The sequence below is a fragment of the Emiliania huxleyi genome (assembly GCF_000372725.1).
Source record: "Emiliania huxleyi CCMP1516 chromosome Unknown EMIHUscaffold_14, whole genome shotgun sequence".
In the NCBI taxonomy this organism is placed as follows: Eukaryota; Haptophyta; order Isochrysidales; family Noelaerhabdaceae; genus Emiliania; species Emiliania huxleyi.
In genome coordinates, this window is record NW_005201192.1 from 1,154,703 (window position 1) to 1,167,462 (window position 12,760).

The following is a 12,760-nucleotide window of genomic DNA, read 5'->3' on the forward strand; positions in this document are numbered from 1 at the left end:
TGCCCGGCAAAGATGCAGTCAGGCCGACGATGGTCATCGAGTTGAAGACGGCGGCGCGGCGACGATGTCGCCGACGCCGTCGTCCGGCTCGGTCACGAGCGGGGCGAATCACCGTGAAGAACGCGGGCGCCGAAGACCCGACCGCTTTCGGGGGGGGGGTGCGCAGCGTTGAAAGCCGAGCACGTTTGCGATGGCACTTGCGATGGCCATGTCGCCCTCGCCCTTGCGCGCGACGATGGAGGAGAGAGCGAGTCGGGGACGGAGGTGCCGGAGGAGAGCACGATGGTGCCCATCGCGATGCCCGGGATGTTGAGGATGCAGCCGACGCACGTGGACTGGACGCAGGCCACCTGGGGCGGGGGGGTGTTGGGAGGGGGGGGGGGGGAATAAGGCTTGCGGTGGGGAGGCGGGTGGGTGGAGGGAAGTGGAGAAGGGTGTGGCGAGGGGGTTGGCGGGGAGGGCGGTGCGGGGGGAGGTGGTGTTGGTGAGGGGGGGAGGGGTGCGAGGTGGTGGGTGTGTGGGTGTGTGGGTGTGTGCAGAGTCGGGCCGGCGGTGCGGCGGCAGCGCACGTGATGAGGATGCAGATCCAGGCGACCGACATGCCGAAGTTCCACGTGAACCAGTACTTGCACTTGTCGCGCATCGACTCCGGCATCGACAGCTTGAAGGCGGAGATGAGCGGACACGAGAAGGCCGATGCAATTATACGAGGAGGAGGAGGGACTCGTACCGGCAAGGAGGAGGAGGTCGAGAGCGAAGAAGAAGAGGAAGAAGAAGAGGAGGATGACGGAGAGGATGTAGAAGGAGAAGTCGCACAGCACAGGGAAGTGGGCTGTGTTTGCGTTTCTTTGTGGGGACGTTGGAAGGGTGGAGGCATCTAGATGGAGATGAAGAGCGAGGCGCACCTCAGACTCGGCACCTGATCGGACGGAGGCAGCCCGGTGAGCGGGGGGAGAAATAGAGGATGCGGCGGCGGCCGGCGGACGGCGCTCAGCGCGCATGGGCAAATCCAGCGCGGAGCGGGCAGCGCAGGCCCGGAGCCCTAGCGCGGGCGTGGCGCGGCAGGGCGCGGCGCGGGCGCGGTGGCGCGCAGAGATGCTGGCCACGCTGCTCGACCGGCGGTGGCCGCACCTGCGAGCGGAGAGGGGCAGGCGGTGAGGGCACTCGAGCGACGCGCCCAAGCCGCAGGCGGCGCAGTGTGGTGGAGGGGAGGAGGCGGCGGCGCGCAAAAGCGGCGCGCCGCCGGCGAGGGTGTGGGATCGGGCCATCGGGGCGGCGGCGAGCACGCAGCGGCGTGGCGGGGGCGGGGGGGCGGGGGCGGGCGACGCGGGCGGCCGCCGCTGCTCCGCGCCGTCGACCCACACCTGCGGGCAGAGAGCTCCGGCTGACGTCTCGTGCGCTGTCTCGCGAGGCAAAAGAGCGGCGCGCAGCCAGGGCGAGTCCGTGTCTGGAGCAGAGAGGCCGCGCCGCGGGCGGGCACAAGCTGGAGGACAACCTGGCTTGTGGTGTAGGCGACGAGGGGGAACCGCTGAGGTCGTGCCGAGAGTGAACGCGAGATGTCGCAAAGAGAAAAATGAAAAAGCTTGCACCCACCGCCCCTGCCACCCTCGGCGTGTGCCTCCGCCGCCCCTGTCAGTGTGCCTGCGGTAGACAGGACACCAAGTGGGTGGCGCGAAGGCGTTAGTTTGGGGAGTAACGTGCGGCATATACAGCATGACTAAGTCCAGCCCTGGGTGAGCCGGGTTGTGACATTTGGCGATTCCGCGGCTTACTGGGTCCCTGAGCCGCTCCCCGTGTGCGATTATTGTGGCCCAGGCATGGTACTGATAGTATGTGTGTGCGTGGTACTGATAGTATGTGCGAGAGAGAGATTGTTGTTTATGTATGTATGTATTTTTACTATATATAGGACGCGTCCAGGACACGGCCTCTCCCCCCCCCGCGGACGCGTCCACTGGTCGGTCGGCCGAGTCAGCCCCGCCGCGGCCCAGCCGGGGTCGGTCGGCCCCGTCGGCCCCGATTTGACGGAAGTTGTAGCGCTAATCCTAGGTCGCACACTTAGCTCGCGGTACTCGTCAGTATACTAGATACGCCGTGCTTGCCATGAAGGATGCCCTGGAGGTTTTAGCATCTGGGGATCATGGAAAGGCATGTACCAGGTATTGCCACCGTGTATGCGATTTCGCCTGCCTTTTGATATCTCGCGCCAGTGATATCCGAGCTTCCTCTGATACTGCATATCCTTGTAGCGGCGCACCAGATGGTCTGGAACCCATTGTAACCACATAGGGTCCTCGCCTCCCGTACTATAAGCATTCAACGCGTTGCGCGTACTGCGCGCTCTTCTCCTAAGTTTGGTAATAAACTCGCGAGCCCTCAACCGCAGGCGCACGACGGTGGCCACACTAACCATTGCACAAGTTGTGTCCGAAATTTGTGGAGCACCTAGAGTAGTGCCGCTGCGCACTGGTTGGGTAGTAGTCTAAGTTCTGAGCCTCGAGGCTGGACGGGTCTAAGTGTGGCTAGCCACGCTGGAGTGCTTGCGCGGTCTAAGATCAGCGGGAGCCTCTTACATCGGCTAAGTCGGCCGTGGCACGGCCTGGGGCCAGGAGGCTCCCACCGTGATCAACGATACGGCGCAGCCCCCAAATTTTCTTCGCCTGCGGAGGGCGATGGATCCTCTTCATGCTTAGCAATCGCCGCCTCAGCATCCTCCTCTTCCGATTTTCGTTGCTGCTCCTTCATTCTTGAGCGACGTCTAGCCAAACAGTTCTCACATGACACGAAGCTCCTCAAGCTTAATCAAACGCGTGACGGTGAAGCCTGTGTGTGCTGGTCCTCTTTGAACGATCCGCGCGTGAGGTAGCATAGGGCCTTGTTGGCAGCAGCCAGCTTGTTGCGCTGCTTCGTTGCGATGAGCTGATTGGGATCGCAGAAGTGCATGCCAAGCACCGCCACGATCTTGAAGCAGAACACATCGCAACCGCATCGTCCGCACTGCCATCGGCATGCCGCGCCCGCCGCTTCGCCGCAGCCGCCTTAAGGCACGCATAGCGGCAGCACATGGTGGGGGGGGTACTTGAGCAGGCGTTGCGCGCCGCAAGTAGCGCACTGGCCCTGGGAGAAGGCGATATGGCGTCGTGCGCGGCATACGCGGCATACGTTGGTGGGACGCGTCCAGGTATTTCGGGTAAACCTGGAGGCTTTTCAGGTATACCCGGGTTTTGCCCGGAGTTGGCCTTATGTCGTCTAAGTTCATGGCCCCCGACCATACAGCGTCTAAGTCCGAGCCCGGCTCCGTGTGGGGGCTAAGTTGAGCGCTCGCTCGCTGCAGAGGCTAAGTGTAGAGCGACCCTCTAGCCCTACTACCCAACCATTCGCTGCGCGAACTGGATGTGCGGCGGGTAGGGCGAGCTGTCTTGCGGCACTCGGACAGCGATGTGGCCGTCCACGCCCATCGGCTGCACCGCGGACTCGAGGAGGTGGCCCTGGAACCCGAACAGCCCAGGGCGCTCCTCGCACTGGTCGAGCACGAAGTTGCGGAAATCCGAGAGCCACTCTGTCACACTGCCGTCGTCGAGCCTCAGTATGAGCAGGAAGTCGTCGTCGCGAGACATCACCTCGAGCGTCACATGCGGCGGGGGCTCCAGGCTGACGGGCACTGCCGGGCGCTCCCTGCAGCCGAGGAAGAGGTCGACTCTGGGCGACACTGGTACGGCGAATCTGGCCGGCGCGCGCTGTGGTCTGTCGAGCAGCTGGATGTGCTCGACTCGCATACCGGACGGGTAGGGCATCGCGCAGTGCGTGGGCGGCCCCAGAGTCACGGTTCCTGGATTGTGGTACTTTCCAGGACGTGTCCGATTTTTCTGGTAAGACTCGTATCATGCCTCGTCGGACGCGCTCGCGCGCACTAAGTCCCAGTGCCGCGGCCACTCGTATTGTGTCGCGGGCAATCGGCTTCTTGGTTCGGCGCATTTATAGAGCTTACCGTGCTCGCATAACGTTCGAACGTTTGCGAGTGTATTTCGGCATGTCTAGCGGCTTGAATACGCTTCGTATGACGAACAATAGCCGTAATTATGAATACAGGAGGCTCAGTCCGTTTAACGCGATGGTCATACCAGAGAGCGACCGACGCCCTGTAGATCCACCTGCCACGTGGGACGGAGAGCCAATCAGGGACGATCTCTACCAACTGGCGGTTCGGCGCCGCCTCTACTAACCCTGGATTCGGTACTTTGGTGGTAGGGGACTCGCGGAAAAAGTGGTTCACGGGCCTTGTTAGAACCGGGGGAGTGTCCTCTACCACCCCCCGGCCTCGGTTTGCCCCGTAAAATAGTTAGAGGCTGCGCAGGCCGTCCCGTTTGCTGTTTGAAACGCCTGTTGCGCTGGCCGCTGCGCGCGCGCGCTGGCCGCTGGCGCTGCCGGGGCTCTGTCTCACTCTCACGTGCCGCAATATGTGTCACACACGGCGGCTTCTGCCACCTCTCGATTGGTTCTACTTTCTACGCACACCTACCGGGGAAGGGGCGCTTGGGAGCGGGGGCGGGGGCGGGGGCGGGGGCGCGCAGCGCGGCTGCGCGGCGCGCGCAACAGAGGGTAGGGTGGGGAAGACGGCGAGGAGGGGGCGGCGGCGGCGGCGGCGGCGGCAGCGCGCGCGCGGCGCGCGCGACGGCGGGGGCGGAGCAGCGACCGCTGGCGCGGCCGCTGCTCCGTCTGTGCCAGGGACGCGCGCTCTGCGCCGCTGCACAGAGCGCGCGTCAGGGCAAGGGGCATGCGTGGCGGCGCGGGACGCGCGGCGGCGGCGGCGAGCACGCTCCGTGAGCGGTGAGGCGGCCGGGCGAGGGCGCGGCGGGTGACGGGTCAAGGGAGCAGCCCACACCCGGCGTCGCTTTTTGAGCGACGGCCTGTGGTACGCCTGCGCAGGGGCCGCAGGGCGTTCAGTTGTGGGGCGAGGCGGTGCCGGCCGCGGGCCGGGTGCAAGGCGCCGGCCTCGGCGCCGCCTCGGCGCGCCGCACGGGCGCGGCGAGCCTCTGAGCGGTAGCCGAAGGTTTGCCTGTGGGAGGTGGGAGGTTGGGGTGATTTGACTTTGCCGCAGAGGCCGTCCCTCGCTGTGAACAGCAAAAAGGGACAGTATTGTTTTTGCGATGATCAGGTTTTCGATCAGCTTCCACATGCAGGTGTGCGGTCCGGATGGGGCGGTCACATGGCAAGAAGGCCCAGCTGCGAGCTTCTGGGCCGACGACCGCAAGCTTGCTCTCGGCAAGTCCTTTCGCGGTGTCGCCTTCTCGAAAATGGCCTCGCCAGCGGCCTTCGGCCGCTTCGTGCAGGACGGTTTCCAGCTCAGCAGCACCCGGCACCAGGGCGTGCTGCGAGATGGATCCGCCCGGTGGAGCTACGAGGTCGCGCCTCAGGCCGACGGCTTGTGCCCGAGCACAAGTCAGGTGAACGCTAGTCTCATTCTCTCTGCAATGGCTTGGTAGGTGGGCTGGGGCGGTCGGCTGGGAGACAAGCAGTATTCGACCGCTGGCTGGCTCGCCGCCTTCCCCGTCTTTGAGCCCATGTATCAGGTGGTGATGGCGCACGGCCTCGCCTCGGGATGGGTCGAGTGGCGCGGAGAGCGGCGCGAGTTTAGGGACGCGCCCTGCTACACCGAGAAGAACTGGGGCGGCGCCTTCCCGCGGCGCTGGTGGTGGGTGCAGTGCAACGCCTTTGAGGCGCGCGGCCTCACGCTGACCTGCGCGTGCGGCGAGCGGTCCAACCCGCTGCTCGAGCCGCTGCTGCCGGGCCGCACCGAGGACGCCTGCATGGTGGCGCTGCACGACGAGTCCGCCAAGTTCTACCCCTTCCCTAACTGCGAGTGGGACGTGGAGTGGGGTCGCTGGACGGTGCGGGGCGCGCTCGACGACCTGCGCGTGCGGGTGGAGGCCACTTGCGACGGCGAGGCGGCCTCGGTGGTGCGATGCCCCGCCTCGGACGGCATGACCGCCTCCGCGAGGGAGCGCTTCGATGGGTCGCTCTCCGTGCGCGTGTGGCGGGTGACGGCCAGAGAGGAGGAGGAGGAGGTGCTCATCGACTCGACGAGCAGCCGAGCCGCTGTCGAGGTGGGCGGCGAGGGCTGGGAGGGCGGCGGGCGCTGGAAGGGGTCGTGCGAGGTCGCGGGCGCAGCACGGGCGATCCTCTCGGCCGACGTGCCGCTGGAGCGCTTCCGCGAGGCGATCCCGGGGCTGTGAGATTTAACAACCCACCCCGGCGCGCGCGCGCACAGCTACAGAACAAAGTCAAAGAACGGTCTTGCTCCTTCTTCCCATCTCCGCCTCTGGTAGAGATGTCCGTTTTGTATTTTACGTGTACAGCTTCTTACAGCTACGTATATACGTATACAGATCTCCGTCGGCGGCTCGCATGCGTGTACATGCGGCGAGTGAATCCGACCACACCAGCGCTCTCAAGACAACGTGGCGCGCACACCCAACGTTATCGGATCTGAGAGATGTTCACGTTGGTGGTGGTGTGTGCAGAATTGTGGGGACGGTAGTGCTGGTGACGGTCGGGGCGAGTGACACGTCCAGCTTCCGTATTAAGTGGTTGCACCCGCCTTCACCGGGGCGTGCCGTGGCGGCCGCTCGCGGTCGGTGCATGTCGGCAGGCACTCGACGATGGTGTCGGGGTGCGGGCCCGCGAAGAAGACCAGGCAGACGCGGGCTGTGCCATCGCCGGCCGGCGGGTTGGCCACGCGGTGCGTGTTCGAGAGCAGCACGTCGTTGGTCCAGCACTGGATGAGATCACCCGCGTTGACGGTGAAGGCCTTTGGCGGCGGCGGCGCGTCCAGGAACGCCCCCGTCTGCGGGTCGCGCACCTGAAGCCCGCCCTTTGGCGGCACTCCGTCGGGCGCCGTCTGCGAGCCACCATTCGCGTTGTGGTCCTGCCAGAGCAGGGTATAACCCTGGAAGTCGGTGTGCTCGCCATAACGAAGCTGGTTCGCCCTCGGCGGCATGCCCGCCTGGCTGCGGTAGTGTGCGAGGCGAAGGATGTTGTGAGGGCTCGTGCCGCCCGCCCCGGCGTCGGCACCCCAGAATCGCGCAAAGTAGGAGCGCGGCATGCCGACGGAGACCGCCGTGATCTCCATGATCGCCTGCAGCAGCCGTTGCACGGACCCAAAGTACCGGTGCGTCGCGGGCTTGAGCTCGGGCAGCGAGCGCGGAAAGAGGTCTGCGTCGGAGTGATGCACACGAGCAGGTGCTCCACTATGTCCGTCGGCCGCGCCGGAGCTTCGCCCTGGAGATTGAAGCCGGTTGGAACGCCGACCCTTTCGGTGGCGGCGACGGTCTCGAGTCCCTCGGCCGTGTAATGCCTCGCGCGGTAGCCCCATCCCTCGCCCATTGATGGGCCGCGGCCCTCACGCAGTCGCTGAGCTTGTCCTCCATCGGCAGCGCGAAGAAGCGCTCGGCAGCAGCGTAGCACTCCTCAATATGCTCATCCGGAACGCCGTGCCCGACGACGTGGGCAAATCCCCATCGGCCAAAGGCCTCTCGCCACTGACGGCAGACATCGAGAGCCTGCTCTGTCAACGGCGCACCGCTGGTCCGTGAGCAGGCCAGGAACGGGGATATGTCGATGATCGCGGGATGGCCTCGGACATGCTTGTGCTTGTGCGTCTTGGGCTCGGGTTGTGTTTTTGCGTGAAGAGCTTCTTGTTTCTTATCAACCTATGTATAAAGAAAACGCAAAAAAATAATAGGCGTGAAAACGGACCCCAGCCCTATCCAGCCAGCAAGCAAGCGAGCGGCCGCAAGGCAGCGTGTTCAACTTCTTCTCTGATCGAAAGAATTTTACAACAATCAACAGAGGAACTCGTTGAGCAGGCCGGGAGGCAGGTGATCCATCCCATCCCCCCCCCTCCCCCCCCTTGAGTTTGTGTGTTCTTGTGTGTAAGTCGTTGTGTGGCTAGACAACACGCACGCACAACCCGCGTAAAGAGCGGCGTCTGGAAAATGAACTGCTTTATCTGCTTTCATACTACACTAGATACCACCCACCGCCCCCACACAGCAAGCAAAACAAGCCAAACAAATGCGGATTAGCTTTTCAGACATCAGAGGTTGAGCGACCAAGACGCGTTCACTGCGGCGCGAGCGCCTCCGGCGAGCGGACCTTCTGCTCGTCGAGGACGTTGCGGAGCGCGCGCTTCAGCACCTTCTCCGCGTGCCGCTTGAGCGCGGCGTCGTGGTCGGCGATGTGCTCGTGGATGAACGGGTTGCTCTCGCCCAGCAGCTGCTCGTCCGTCATGGACGCCATCGCGTGGTTGACGTCTCGGTGGTGCGACTCGTCGGCCAGCATCCGCTTGAGGCAGTCGACCCACCGCGCGTCGCTCGGCAGCTTCCAGTACTCGATCGCCTCGGCCGGTGCGAGGGTGGCGTGCCACGCGGCGTGCAGCCTTGTGCCGGGCGTCTCGGTGGTGTGCACAATGTTGGTGTAGGTGTGGACGGCTGTCTCCTCGAGGTAGCCGACGAAGCGGTGGAGCAGCTGCGGCCGGATCAGGTAGAGCGAGGCGAGGAAGGGCGTCATCGCCACCTGCCCCGCGCTGACCACCAGCCGCGTGACGGGGCCGGCCTCGAAGAAGTCCATGCAGACGATTAGGTGCATCCGCTCATTCTCGGCCTCCTCGAGGAGGGTGAAGATGAAGCCGTGGTCGCGCTGAAGCTGGCGGAGCGAGCGGAAGTGACGGAACATGCCTCCGAGCATGCCAGGCACGCCGGCGACCGACTCGAGGATGATGAGACGGTAGCCGATGGAGGAGGTAGGCGGGTCGGCGTGGTTGTACCCGGTGGCAAAGTTGAACGCGTGGTAACAGAATCGGACGGTCTTCTGCAGCACGCTCTCCGATAGGCTCTGCGGGACGTGCTTGTCGTCGGCTGTGGCCATGCGCTCAACAATCTCCTGCTCGTCCCAGATGTGGTTCTGCTGCCTCCACGAATGGTCGCCGGTGAGGCCGCCGCCCTTGCCGCCGCTGCTGAGCAGCCGGGCGGGCGCGGCAAGGCGCTGGAGTCCAGAGAGCGGGCGAGCGCGGCCGAGCGCGAGGAGGGCCGAACGGGTCGTCATGGAGCGGGACGCGGAAGTCGAGCGGAGTCCAGAGAGCGGGCGAGCGCGGCCGAGCGCGAGGAGGGCCGAACGGGTCGTCATGGAGCGGGACGCGGAAGTCGAGCGGAGCATCGCGGTTGTGGAAGATGGCAAGCAGTTGTTCAGGGACGTCCGATAAGGTGAAACGCCGATTTTGCGGAACGCGAGCGGCTGCGTCCACGTCGCGCTCCCCCGACTTTGTTGCCGATAAGATTGAAACGCCGACAGAGCAGTCCTCATGTATTGTTTGTTGGTCGAGTTGTGTGTGAGCGAGCGCGTGAGTCTTACTTACATACATATTGCAATACCTTACTTTACTTACTCCATCTAGATAGTGCGAGCTAGCTGTGCGAAAGAATTCTAAAAGGTCACACACACACACACACACACACACACACACACACACACACACACACACACACACACACACACACACACACACACACACACACACACACACACACACACACACACACACACACACACACACACACACACCGCTCACCCACACGCGCACCGGGCCTTGCACTTTGAATGCCGTGCGGGGCTCCTGTCGTTAGACGTGGTGGTGGAGACGCGAGGGTTGCCCCCCCTCTTGCGCCCCACCACACCTCGTGTGTGTGGAGAAGTTTACCTTACCTTACCTTACCTGTACGATCGCCAATCGCGCTGTATGTGCCATCAGGATTCAGTGAAAATGATACAGATGGACATGCACTTGCACATGCGCATGTGCAACATGTGCATGCACATGCAGATGCACATGTGCATGTGCATGTGCACCGTCGCTCTTAGATATATCTCAGAACGGTCTCGCGGAGTCACCGCACGCGCACCTGCACGATGCGTGCACCTCCCCCGTTGAGGTTCTGCCCGATGCGCAGCCGCTTGTCCAAGTAGAGGCCGTCGAAAAGGCCAACCCCCTGGATAGGCAGAGGTGCGCACACGCCACCCTCGTCGACGTCGCCGCCAAGGCACAGGCTGCCGCGCGTGATGTCTGCGCGGAAGCGCTTCGGCGCCGCGGTGACGGCCTCGTCCTGCAGGAGGGGTGAGGATAAGGGAGCTGCAGGGGACGGCCTAGGGAGGACTCCCAGCTCTCCTGTTCCGACAGCGCGCCGCCGACGCGCACCGCGAGCGAGGGCCCGAGCAGCTCGCCGACGTTCGTGACGCTGGACGCGCCGAACACCTGGAGAGAGGCGGCGGCGTCGTCACAATGTGCGGCACACCGGGACGCTTTGTCTTTGTTTGGTGCCGGCCTCTCGAGCGCTGCGTGTCCGTCCTCAACTGTCCGCGTGCAATGTGGTGTCGTTGTGTGATGAGTGGAGAGGAGTGGAGAGGAGGGTCTCTTGGCGCAGGTTCGTGGTGTGGGCGAGCGGTTCCTGGAAGTTGTCGTTGAAGGGCAACTCTGGGAAGGGAACCCTCCGGTCGACGCCTGCGCCGTCCGGCCCTGGCAGCAAGTACGCCAATCGCCACACGCCGCGCAGGTCCGACTGGCGCCACGGTGCGCGCAGCGCCGCCACCTCCTCCACCAGAGCGTCGATCGCGGGCCGCTCTGCCGCCGTCCAGTCCGACGGGCGGCGTGCTGCGACCGCCTCGTACAGCCGCGAAGGCGCCTGGGAGGCGGGCGGTGCCGCCGCCGCCGCGACGGGATGTAGCAGGAGGCTGCCGAGCACGCGCCTCGTCAAGAGCTGAGGCTGAGAGACGGCAGCTGCTGCGTCGGCGGCGAGTAGACTGGTGGTGGCGCAGGCTAGGTCGATCGCGAGCATCAGCAGCGCAGGCGATTGCGAATATCTGCCTGTCGACGGCGCCATGGTGTGTACAGTAGGTGATAAGAGGGCTCCCGCGGCGATCAACACCGCAACTCCTTTTCTGGTAGAGCGTGCGGTCGTCCGACTCCCAGCAACTGATGACGCGCGAGATGTCGGTGTCGCGGAATTCGTGCGTACCGTCGCCGTTGGGACGGTCGTTGCTCGCGCCGTTGGGAAACGCAAGGCGCACCTTTTTGTTTTGAAGACCTCGATACTTAGCGCACTGCTCGGGCGAGAGCTCAAACACGTGCCGCGTCTCGTCTTCGCCGCCGGCTACGCGCACAGACACAGTACGCGGCAGCGCCGACACGTCAACCCGCGTGTACGTCAGCGACGGGTCGCGCACGCCGCACGAGGCGCATGCGTGCAGCGGCAGCGCGTGCGCCATGCGCTCGTCGCTCCACTCGCCCAGCAGCCGCCGCTTCGTCTCGTCGGAGACGTGCACGCAGCGCTGCAGCAGCGCCGCCGTCTCGTCCTCGGGCCGCTCCAGGTCCATGACGACGTTCGTCGAGGCGTGGAAGCGCGTCTCCAGGTCGATGGCCGCCTGCTCGGCCGCGGCGAGCTTGCCCTGGTCGACGCACATGCCGCACACCGCGTGCGCCGGGCAGCCGCACTGGCCGCGTTGTGGGCGCACGGTCTTGGCGACCGCCGGCGCTGCGCGCCGGTCGTGCTGCTCACGCTGCCGGCGGCGCTGGTCGCGCGCCTGCCGATCGCGCGTGTTCGCGGCGGCTGCATCTCCTGCTCGTTTCGCTCGCACCCGAGCGGCGGTCGCCAGGCGCTTCAGGTCGGCGGTGCTGCGCGCGCGGCCGTCGGCTCTGCACAGCCACATGTCCTCCTCCTCGGCAGGCTCGCACGGCTTGCCGTCGAACTGCGGCGGGAACCCGCGACGACGCTTCGCCCAGGCCGGGCACGATGGTGCCGCGACGAGCGGCGTCGAGGCGACGGCCATCGATGGGTCCAGAAGACTTGGAGACACTTCTAAACCAAAAGCGAGCACAAGTGCGTTACATGGGCATGGCCGGCGTTTCTGCACCGAACGATCTTACTTTCGGTCTATCGAAAGTGTTGATCGATAAACAAACTTCAGTTTGTGCTAGTGAACTGAGGAGAAGCGGGTCGAGCCTCGGCGCAGAGGGCAGCCTAGCGGGCGGGAACCCTTACCCCGCGCCTTCTGCTGACCGCCGTTTTGTACGGGACCTCCGAGCGCCACGAGGCTCTCACACCGCTCTCGACTAGCGTCGGCTCCTGCTCAGACAGGCGCCTACCTTTCAGTTCTCAAAGCGACCCACCACCACCCCTCATCTACCGCCCGATCGAACCGCATTCGTCTCTTGCGAGTTCCTCGTGCTCCAAGAGGTTCCAGAGAACGGGGAAACTCTGAGCTCCCTCCGCGTACGCTACGCTCCCTTCGGAGAGAGCCCCAGAGTCTTACCGCGCTCCGGATCCTCTTTAGCCCATCTCTGAGAGTTAGAGTGACTGGCTAGAGACGACGACGACGATACAGTTCATCTGAGCATCCAGCGTGAGGTGGTATGTAAATAGCTTCGAAGATGAAAGAAGGACCAAGCGCACCAGTGACACAAGGGACCGTTCTACTAATCTCAAAATCCGCCCACAGGGGCTGCCCGGGGCGGGAATGGGGAATCGGCTTCGGACCGGCCCCGATTTGCCGATATCCCCGCGCCCGTCGGAATTCTCATCCCGGGACGCGCGGAGCAGGCGGACATCGCTTCCAGGGAGGGGGGCGCACTTCTACCCACCCCCCCCCCTAGCATGTGGTGAAGCCTCTGGGGGGGGTCGGACCTCCCCCCCTAGCATGTGGTGAAGCCTCT

The 12,760-nt window shown here is 64.5% G+C and overlaps 4 protein-coding genes across 4 annotated transcripts in view; 1 reads left to right on the plus strand and 3 right to left on the minus strand.

Moving 5' to 3' along the window:
• Nucleotides 1-1,268, minus strand: part of EMIHUDRAFT_98575 (hypothetical protein) — a gene marked incomplete at both ends in the record, with an annotated part of 32,652 nt that extends 31,384 nt beyond the window's left edge. The window contains 4 exons of the mRNA XM_005787957.1: nucleotides 337-350; nucleotides 731-919; nucleotides 986-1,131; nucleotides 1,165-1,268. Of these exons, the coding sequence (XP_005788014.1) occupies nucleotides 337-350; nucleotides 731-919; nucleotides 986-1,131; nucleotides 1,165-1,268 (453 nt within the window). The remainder of the gene's footprint in view (nucleotides 1-336; nucleotides 351-730; nucleotides 920-985; nucleotides 1,132-1,164) is intronic.
• A 3,879-nt stretch (nucleotides 1,269-5,147) lies between these two features.
• EMIHUDRAFT_98577 (hypothetical protein) lies at nucleotides 5,148-6,233 on the plus strand (the record flags this gene model as incomplete). Its single annotated transcript, XM_005787958.1, has 2 exons — nucleotides 5,148-5,444; nucleotides 5,484-6,233. 2 exons carry the CDS (start codon nucleotides 5,148-5,150, stop codon nucleotides 6,231-6,233), a joined length of 1,047 nt encoding a protein of 348 aa, XP_005788015.1.
• A 347-nt stretch (nucleotides 6,234-6,580) lies between these two features.
• On the minus strand, nucleotides 6,581-7,568 carry EMIHUDRAFT_63117 (hypothetical protein; the record flags this gene model as incomplete). Its single annotated transcript, XM_005787959.1, has 2 exons — nucleotides 6,581-7,271; nucleotides 7,309-7,568. Coding segments are annotated over 2 exons (951 nt in total), but the record flags the coding sequence as incomplete, so codon positions are not given.
• Nucleotides 7,569-8,247: 679 nt separating this feature from the next.
• EMIHUDRAFT_43799 (putative alternative oxidase) lies at nucleotides 8,248-8,898 on the minus strand (the record flags this gene model as incomplete). The annotated part of the gene is made up of 1 exon (XM_005787960.1): nucleotides 8,248-8,898. A coding segment is annotated over one exon (651 nt), but the record flags the coding sequence as incomplete, so codon positions are not given.
• Nucleotides 8,899-12,760: the final 3,862 nt, after the last annotated feature.